The sequence below is a fragment of the Cornus florida genome, unplaced genomic scaffold, assembly GCF_030987335.1.
Source record: "Cornus florida cultivar Cherokee Brave unplaced genomic scaffold, ASM3098733v1 CherokeeBrave_3.0.0_Hap2_Chr04, whole genome shotgun sequence".
NCBI lineage: Eukaryota > Viridiplantae > Streptophyta > Magnoliopsida > Cornales > Cornaceae > Cornus > Cornus florida.
Genome location: NW_026775574.1, coordinates 69,486,171 through 69,496,261, shown reverse-complemented (window position 1 = coordinate 69,496,261; position 10,091 = coordinate 69,486,171). Strand labels below are relative to the sequence as shown.

The window sequence follows — 10,091 nt, the reverse complement described above, 5'->3', positions numbered from 1 at the left end:
CCAGCACTACTCACACGATGCAGAAAAACTGAAGCCAATTTAAAAGCTTCAGTCCTGGTATTCCTCAAAACTAAGCCTCTACCACATTTCATTGAAGGAGCATTACATGCACCGTCAAAGTTGATAGAATCCCTTATGTAGGTCTGATCCAATGGGTAGAATAGTCTTTCTTGCTCTAATAGGCAACAGAGACACACCACTTCTCTACCCAGCAATCCACACTCAAAACATTTCCAATTTTTTCAATCTTGATAACACATTTTGTAGAACACATACTACTCCACACCCAAGATGCCCTATCTGCACAATATGAGTCTAGGAAGCTAAAATTTGCAAAGTACTTGTTTTTGGAGTTTGAAAAGTACTGAATCTATCATGCACCTCAAATCTCAAACCAAAATTTTCCATAATTAGACATGTTATGGATGAAAAAAAAGCATGTTTTGTCGGCACAAGTGCCCTTGATGCATTTCAAGAAAAGAGATTTGAAAGACGCCATCTCAATTTTTCTGTTGGTCTCGAATGTGAATATTTCACTATAACATGTGTAAAACAAAATCACCAACAGAAAATAATCGAGATAAAATCATGCTCTCTTCAGTGCTACGTTGCCAATCTGATTGGGAACTCTTCAAATCTATAGCTTTATCTCGCATCTAGGACAGAGATGGAAAGCCCATTTAATGAATAATTTTCTTGCTTACTTTTGTGTACGTCTTCCTCAGCCACTCTGCTTCTCGTTATAAAGCCCGGTTTCTTAGGCATTGGCAAAGCCATGCTGTCATTTGTTAACATGGAAATAACTTCTAGCATAGTTGGCCTATCCATCGCATGGTCTTCTACACATAAGAGACCGACATGAATGCATCTTAACAACTGTTGTTCAACATATGAACCCCTTAGTGTTAGATCCACAAGCTCTAGAGCAGCATCCTTGTTCCACAATTCCCATGCCTGTGATTATAAAATTATCAGTTAAAATGTTGGAAACAAACACACAACTCCTATTTAGCAACAAAAATAATAATAATAGCCACATTTGTATTACTTACGAATCCTACTAGGTTAAGTGGACCCTCAATGTCATGAAAGCTGTTGTTCCTTCGACCACTCACAATTTCAAGCATTAGTACTCCAAAACTGAAGACATCAGATTTAACCGAGAAAATTCCTTCCATGGCATACTCAGGAGCCATGTAACCACTACCAACAATATAATTAATAGTGTAAGTATGTAATGATTAATAAACTTGTGAGGTTTAAACTTCACACCCATCAAAACATGTATAAATAAATTTATTCAATACTTACTACGTCCCAACAACTCTATTTGTATTAGCTTCTGATACATTATGCTTGTAAATTCTGGCCATACCAAAATCAGAAATTTTGGGATTCATGTTTTCATCAAGTAATATGTTACTAGCTTTCAAATCTCTATGTATTATCCTCACTCTTGAATACTTGTGAAGGTAAAGTAGTCCTTGAGCAATTCCTTCAACAACGCTAAGGCGTCTTTCCCATGTTAATTGCTCCTTCTTAGTTGTATCTGTTTCAAAATGAAGTGCAAAATATGGTAACATACTTTTTAATTTTTTGGGCAAAGATAAGAAAGTTATTAACCAATTACACTTGAAAATAAAGCAGATATACACTAGAGAAATAAAAGGGATTTCTTACCAAAGAGAAAGGAGTCCAAACTTTTGTTTGGCATGTATTCATATACCAACATTTTCTCATCTCCTTGAATGCAACAACCTAGAAGCCGCACTAGATTCATGTGTTGGAGTTTGGCTATGAGAATGAGCTCATTTTGGAACTCCACCAATCCTTGTCCCGAACTTCTTGAAAGTCGCTTTACAGCTATTTCCCGTCCCGTAGGCAATTTTCCCTGGAATAGAAGTTCATTACCTGAGAACTCAACTTTTGATCTATGCTAATAAACAGAGTAATCCTATAAAATCAAAAACTTGAACTCAACTTTAGATCCATAATGTACCTTGTAAACAGGTCCAAAACCGCCCTCTCCAAGCTTACATTCTGATGCGAAGGAACTTGTAGCATCCCTGATACAAGCAAAGCTAAATAACTTCAAGGGTGAGTGACCCTCGATGTCGTGACCCTTGTTCCCATCATGTTCAAGTTCATCTATGTTCATATATTCATTTGGTGTCATATGTTCAAGAACAACTCTCTCCTCATTATTCCCTATTTTGAATATAAAATACAAAACCAAACTTCTCATTACATAAAAATAATATATAGAGATTAATGAAAAAAATTACAATATATGCAACCTATTTATTAGTATTTGTTAGCAATGTACCTTTTAGTCGTCTTCTTAAAAAGCATAAGAGGCCAAAAAGAAGCATAAGAACTGCGACTACTACAACAGTGACAATCCATATCCATTTCTTCTCTCCTGCATTCCGAAAAAAAAATAATTGTAAAGTAGAATTACCTTTCGAAAAAAAAAAAATTGTAAAGTAGAATTTGCCAAAATTGTTCTCTTCATTTTCTGCGGATAAAACAATAGTGTCCTGACTAGTGATAAATGTTCAAATTGTGCCTCTTTTGGATCAGATAAAAATTAGGGGTGGCAAATGGGCGGGTTGAGTCGGGTTTGGGTTGGGTTAAAAATGGGCAGGTTAACATGGGTCAAGACCCATATTCAACCCGCTCAGAACGGGTTAAAAATGGACAGGGTCAACCCGTTATGACCTGTAGATCTATTAATTATTATTAATTTTTTTTTTTTATTAAATGTTAGCATGATTTAACATATATTATCTGTTTTGATTATTCATTATGTGTGTCTTAAGAAAACGCAACTTAATTATTTCAAAAATAAATAAACCTGTATGTGGAGGTAATATGCATTTATATTGAGAGGTACAAGTACAACACATTACATTAGAGTGTCGCATGAATCTTCAATCTAATATAATTGGGTTGTTAGTTTACAATTAATGCAAAGAACCTGTATTCCATGTCCCCTAGTACAGTATCTCATTCTGAGACCATTCACTTGCTCGTAGATAGATGATGAAAACTTTGCCTTACTGGTGTGCATGAGAGTTATTGTTATTAGTTTATAATTTGTTTAGATAAAAATTAATAGTGAAAGATATAAAATGAAAGTAAATAAATGTTTGAACATGCACTTGATTAGCATTCAAAATTTAAAGAAAGATACAAAAAATTATTATTTCATGGATTGAAATGTACGAAACTTATAAGAAAAAAGAAGAAGGTATTATTCTTGTAAAAAAATTAAAAAAATCCAAATTATCTTTTTTTTTTTATTATTATTTTTTTTTATTTTAAATAACTAATGAAAATTTAATTAGTTATAAAAATTATTATTAAAAACTTAATTTCCTCCTATCTAAACTCTTGAAATGTTGGACATTACCTAGTGTCTTTGGTAGAGTGTACAAAATAAAAAAAAAAAAAACAAAAAACGAAAAAAAACCTATGAAATGTCTAAAATTGTAGTATCATATTCAATTATTTATGTTTTTTGTGACACAAAGAAAGGTTGAGGTAATGAATAACGTGAAAGGGCAGAGGAGTAGGAGAAAGGTGGGAATGGGGCCACCCAACACTATAATAGTAATTTTTTTAAATTTTTTTTATTAATTATTATTTATTTATTTATTATTTTTTAAATTATTTATAATTTTTAAATTATTTTTTTCTCAAAAGGTTTTAAAATTTTTAAAATTATTTACTTTTTTTAGAAGAAGTTTCTAGAGAGAGAAACTTAAAGAGGGGATTGATAAGAGACAAATTGAGAGAGAGATGATTGTGAGAGAGAATTTTAGAGAAAGAAATGAGTTGAGTGCAATATAAAATAGATGTGTGTTGTGTGTTTATTATGTGATGGATGAAATATGGGTTGAATATGGTATTCAACTCATCTTGACCCTCAAATTAAGTGGTTAAAAATTACTCAACCCATCTTAACTCTCAAATTAAATATGGTTCACCCATAACCATCAAAAGGCGGACGAATATGGGCAGGTTGATAGTTCCTGACCCATTTTGCCACCACTAATAAAAATGTTAAAGGTAATTGAAACTGTGAATGGACAAAAATGAATCGAAATTGTGAATCAAAAATGAGTTTATTGGGCATGATGGATATGACCAAATAAAATTTGAAATTAATGATGTTGAGAAGCATTGTACTCTGTCTTGACATCAATTAAATGATTATTTTGTGTGCATGCGTGTGTTTTTGTGCGCCTATAGGTGAGACTAACATCGAGTACTAGCGTTTTACTCCATTTGGGGTTATCAAGCTTTAAAAGCTAGTTCATTTTTATATTTTTTATTTTCAGATTAAATAGTCTATATAACTCAATTCACAAGTTTTGACACCTAAATTTGCCCAACACATAACTTATTTTCTCACAAATCGTGTAGGCCAGGTAACCAGGTAAGTTTAAGCAATCTTATTCGATCTAGTTAAATGAAATGCTTTGGTGAAAAAAAATAAATCAACTAAGCTACTTATATCATTATAGCCAGCTCAGTATAAGAGACAATGCGTTGGAAACACAATGCAGATATTTAGAAATTAATTGAGATAAAAGTAGACTTACCATTGGATGAAGTTGGTGATTGTATGGGTGCACTTGGTGATTGTATGGGTGAACTTGGTGCGTCTGCGGACCGATGTGCTGGAACCAGCACGTACATTGCCCCCAAATTAGGTTCATCTGCTGTATAATTTATATTCCCACCCCAAAACGCACAGCCCACTCTAACGCTAAACAATTCCATAAAGCCAACACAATTGCAATCGTTCCAGCACATTTTCATACAATCACCGACACCGAGACTCTGATTTTCGTTACGAATTCGAGTGTTGCCACTAAAGGCTGCTTGCCTTTCGTGGAACTTATCACCATGTCTCCTGCACTCAGGCAACGGCACAGTAGATCTCACACAACCATCGTCTGATTCATAACCGTAACAAAACTCATATGAGGTCAGGTTAGCCTTAGACAAATTGTCAACAATTCGCCCATTTGGTGTCAGCTCCAACTTGGGTGGAATGGCCAAAGATGTTGGAGAAAAAGTGAAGTAGCTCCCATCACTAGCTGAAACATACCTAAACCTGTGATTGAAATATGAATCATTTAATTGCATATGTTCAAAATTCCCATCTTTCAATTCCCCACTAGTCCAATAACGCTCTCCTCGATGATGAATGATCAACTGCCCAGACTCTTGGGTGGATTCCCAGCTCAAAGTGAAAGTCCCGGTGGACGGGTAAAAATCACTTAGCCAAGAAGTTAGAGTCCAATTCTGCCCACTTGTGAGATTAAAACCAAGCTTCATACCTTGCGATTGCATGCTGGTAGGATGATCAAAGCTCTGCCACAAAATCCTGTTATCACTTTCATCCTTCACCACAAAGTTACCCGAATCTTCTAGTGTGGCACTAACATTTCCACTCCCAACTTCATCATTAATATTCACAACAGTGCTCCCTCCACTCATAACCTTCAACCTTCCTTTGCCATCAATGGTCAGAACTCCGATATTGTTCACAATAGGCGTGTTGGGATTGGCAATCCATACTTTATTTTCTTTGTCGTCGGTGTCCCATATTCCTAAATAACCAAAAACGTCCCCGATGGGGATAGTGAAGAATCCTAAGGTGAAGACCCCACCTTCAGAAACAAGAAGACTAGCAGAGGATGAGTTGAGTTCATCACCGCGTCGCATCGTGCTTGCTCCTGCTACAAGGGAGGAACAGAATCCAAGGCAGCATAAGATCAATGTGAAAGAAAGAAGCAACATTAGATTCATAGAGCCTGCCTTCAGGGAAGCCATAACCAAAAGCAGTTTGTACATGGAAAGCTCTATTATCTATTAATGTAATATAATAGGCCGGTCAACCCGTGTCATTGACTGATCAAAAGAAGGTTAGAAGATTTTCTAAGTTACCTGAATTATATTTCTTTAGTTGACTTTGACTTCTTGACATGAGTTGTAATAAATCTTGGACCTTCACACCCAGCAGAAATTAATTGGCATTTTTGAATAATATTCAAATCTAGAAAAGTCGACTTTAGTCTTTCTAATTTGTAAATTCAGATTATGTCAAGTCTGAAAAATAATATCTAACATTCACAAATTTCAATATCAAAAATTTGTAAATCCAGATTCTGTGAAGTCTAAAAAATTATATTTCCTCAAGTCAAGCTAATTGATGCATTAACGTATTAGAAGGTTGTCTCTGCCCCTTGACCCATAAGCAGCACCTTGGAAAAGTCATAAAGCAGCAATAAGTCTGTGTGGCTGCAGAAATTTGCAACTAAAGGCACTTTTTTTTATAGGCTTTTCATCGCGATTAAAGGCTTGATTTGTAAATTTGAAGACTGTTTTTTTGAGTCTTGTCATTTTTATAGACTTTTGAGTGTCTGATTGATAGAACTGATGGGTGTTTTTGGGAGACATTTGTATAATTATTATTGAGTGAATGGTGACAGAATGGGAAATTTGAAAAAATAAAATTAATTTTGCAGAAACGTTGCCATGGTGTCATTAGGGTGACTAGTAACCGGAATACATCAAGTAATTTTTATGTAAGATAAATTTAGGAATTTATATATTTTTATGTAAGATAAGAAAATAAAAATAAAAATAATTTTTCTATAAGGTAAGAAAAAAATATATATATATTAAAATCAAATATAGAGACGTGGACTAACAAAAAGACAACATAGCTACAATGTAATGTTTATATATATATATATATATATATATATAATCAATGTTAAAAGAAAAAGAAAAAAAAAACAAGTGGGCCCCACCACTATATTAAAACATCAAAAAGGCCATAAGGTCATTATAGATACGCATTTTGGTTCTCTCTCTCTCCAGTTTCCATATTCTCTATCTAGAATATTTGTTTTATTTTTGCTTTCACCATTCAAAGCTTGATCTAGCTCTATCCCTTTGAAATTTGATAGAACATTATAAAGCAAAGTTGTTGAACTCGTCGAGGCCGTCAATTTGATAGGAGCCAATCATCATTTGGTGCACTCCAAGGAGTTCGAAATTCTAGGGTTCTTGAGCTTAAATTGGGAGTTTTCATCAATTTGAGGTAGGGGTGTTCTAATCTACAATTTCTTGGCTTTTGGTGAATTTTTTCCCCTTAAATTTGATTCTAAGCATGCTAAATTTTAATTACTTAGCTTGTTGTTGTTGTAGTTCTTTGTAATTACAATGATAATTGTGTTCCTTGTGTTATTTGAGTTCATATACATGTCTATTTTCATTACGGTAAATGAGCTGCTTAGTGCTTGATGTGTTGTATGTTCCATGATTATTTATTTATTTATTGTCTTGAGGAAAAATGGATGCTATGGTTATAAATAAATAAATAAATAAAGGAAATGAATGTTTAGAAATTTTCATTAAATTGTTATGATGATGTAAATGGAAATGTGTGAAAACATATAGTTAAATTAATGATTTGAAGTATGAAACATTCATGCATCCATTGGGAAAGAGAAAGGGGGAAAAATATTTGTTAGAACAAATAAAATTGTTTTGGGGAAAATATTTTCTAAAAGTGTTGCGAAAACCGGACGCCTAGGAGGCGCCTAGTGGTCCGTGATGTTGGTGTAGTTTAAAAGGGAATGTAGTTGAGTTAACTAGGCCGGATGCGACGCCTTGGAGGTGCCTTGTGGTTGTGGATAGTTAACCAACCTTCCTTTCGTGATGCCATGGAGGTGCCTTGGGTCGGACTGTACTAACGGTTTGGTTGTTGAAACGGAATTGTTTCGGAAATGGGGAGTGACACTTGCATAACATTGCACTTTATGACATTGTGGTAAATTTGTGATTGGTTGATATTTGCTACATGTTATTGTGGTTGAGAATGTGTGTTTCCCGATAGCATGATCTCGTTCACTTTTTATCTATTCATAGTATAGATTCACGGGGTCATTAGAAGTGTATCTTAGACACTTCCTACTGAGCTTATGCTCACCCCATTATTTTTAACATTTTTCAGGATATGGAAAAGAGGTGGCGGACGATGATCCACCATAAGTTTAAACGAGCTTGGGGATCTATTTTGATTTTTGTTATCTTTTGTATTAGAACTTTGATATATATTTTGTAAATGTAATCTTAAATATTTTGTGAAACTTTAGTTTAGTTGATATAATTTTGTAAGCTATGAACTTTAAAATTTTAGCTACAATTATGGACTGTAACTTGAAGTAATGGATGTGTCCCTTGTTTGGATGAGATGGAAGAACGGGACTTTTGTATGTATGTAACCATTTTGGGAATGTAGTATAATATTTGAATTGTGCGTTGGGACATGATAAGTTAGATTTAAGGCCAAGTGAGGCCATTGCATTTATTTTTGTAATTCTACAGGTTGTTGAGGGACATTTTTTGCGGAGGTCATGCCGAAATTTTTATAGATTTTATTATTATTATTTTGGTATCTTTTCGAGTCGTTACAAATTTGGTATCAGAGCAATGGTTCAAATACCATTAGGACGACGGGTAAAGGCCTACCTAGGATTACATAGGGAGTTGAGTTATTTGCTTACTTGCTTAATTGCTTACGTGATTGTATGCTTATATGCCTATGTGTTAAGGTGCTTAATTATTTGAAAGGCATGCTTAATTGTTTAATTGCTTATATGATTACGGGCTAAGTGCTTAATGTTGTTGTATATTATTAGCATGATCATGTTTCTCATTAGTTGGGTGTTCTGGGAGCAAGGAAGGTGTTTATGTGTTTCCATATTTGTCAAGTCATTCATGTGAGAATTCCGTTCTTGTGCGTATTTTAGTGTCATCGTTATTGATCCATTTCCTTTTTCTTATAGCGTCATGCCAACACGAAGGGATCCTGGGGAAAGTTCTAGCTCCAATCCCATGGAAAGGGATCAAGAGCAAGAAGAGGAAGATATCTTATTGCGTGACTTGGTCCCGCCAAGAGAGGGACAAGCGAGGGGGCTCGTTGACCCACCTTTTCAAATAAATAGGGAGCAGTTGAGGTTAGTCGTTCATTAGGCTATTTTTTATGCATATCGACTGACAGGTGCATCATCGTCACAGTTTGTGCCACCACCGGCACCACCATCACCACCTCCAAAGAAAAATGAGTTAGATGATACTCTTTACCACATTGCAAAGTTTGTGAAGTTGATGCCAACTCTATTTGAGGGCGGTCCAAATCCGCTTGTTGCGGATAGTTTCATGGATAGGGTGGAGAAGCATATTAATGCCATGAATTTAGCAACGGACAAGTTGAAGATTACATTGGTTACTTACAATTTTATGGGCGATGCTGAGATTTGGTGGAAGACCGTTTCTCACACCCATATTCTGGATACTATGACATATGCTACTTTTAAGAAGTTGTACTATGAGAAGTACTTTTCGGCGCCTAAGCGGAGGGAACTAAAGAAGGAGTTTGATGGGTTGAAGCAAGGAAGCATGACAGTTACAGAGTATGAGAATAAGTTTACATCGCTTTTGAGGTTTACACCGGGGATTGCTAATGATGAGGAAGGAAAGATAGAGAAGTTTGTTGATGGTCTTCATCTCACCATCAGGCCAATTGTAGCTGCCTCAGAACCGACAGAGTATGCAAAAGCAGTGCGAAAGGCCTTAGTAGTTGAGGCTGAAAGCAGGGACAGTAAGGCTATCAAGGAATCCTACAAGCACAACAGGGGTATGAGTGCTTTTTCCGAGGGTTAATCAAGTAAGAAGCATAAGCATGAGCAGTCAGGGTTCAGAGGACAGCAGCCAGTCAGATCCGCCCCCACAGCTTCAGTGTCCGTGGGGTCTTCTACACCGAATGTTACTTGTTTTAGATGCGGATAGCTGGGACATTACAAGTCCCAATGCACTCAGACATAGGTAGCTCAGATGATTTGTTTCAAGCGTGGGCAGCTAGGGCATCACAAGTCCCAGTGTACTCAGATTCAGGTGGCGTCTGGTGGATATTTCGAGTGTAGCAAGCAGGGTCATAGGGTGAAAGATTGCCCACAACGGGGCAGTGGTTTGGGCAGAGGTGGAGGTTCACAGCAGAGGCA

General features: G+C 35.6%; 2 protein-coding genes across 2 annotated transcripts; one reads left to right on the top strand and one right to left on the bottom strand.

The window, feature by feature from the left end:
* Positions 1 to 367: 367 nt before the first annotated feature.
* On the bottom strand, positions 368 to 5,882 carry LOC132303454 (G-type lectin S-receptor-like serine/threonine-protein kinase At1g67520). Its single transcript, XM_059800706.1, has 7 exons — positions 4,611 to 5,882; positions 2,327 to 2,422; positions 2,000 to 2,208; positions 1,681 to 1,891; positions 1,312 to 1,549; positions 1,053 to 1,203; positions 368 to 954 (listed from the first exon to the last, which is right to left on the bottom strand). Exons 1-7 carry the CDS (start codon positions 5,869 to 5,871, stop codon positions 646 to 648), a joined length of 2,475 nt encoding a protein of 824 aa, XP_059656689.1. The 5' UTR covers positions 5,872 to 5,882; the 3' UTR covers positions 368 to 645.
* Positions 5,883 to 8,880: 2,998 nt separating this feature from the next.
* LOC132305073 (uncharacterized) lies at positions 8,881 to 9,753 on the top strand. The gene is made up of 2 exons (XM_059802760.1): positions 8,881 to 8,968; positions 9,092 to 9,753. Exons 1-2 carry the CDS (start codon positions 8,881 to 8,883, stop codon positions 9,751 to 9,753), a joined length of 750 nt encoding a protein of 249 aa, XP_059658743.1.
* Positions 9,754 to 10,091: the final 338 nt, after the last annotated feature.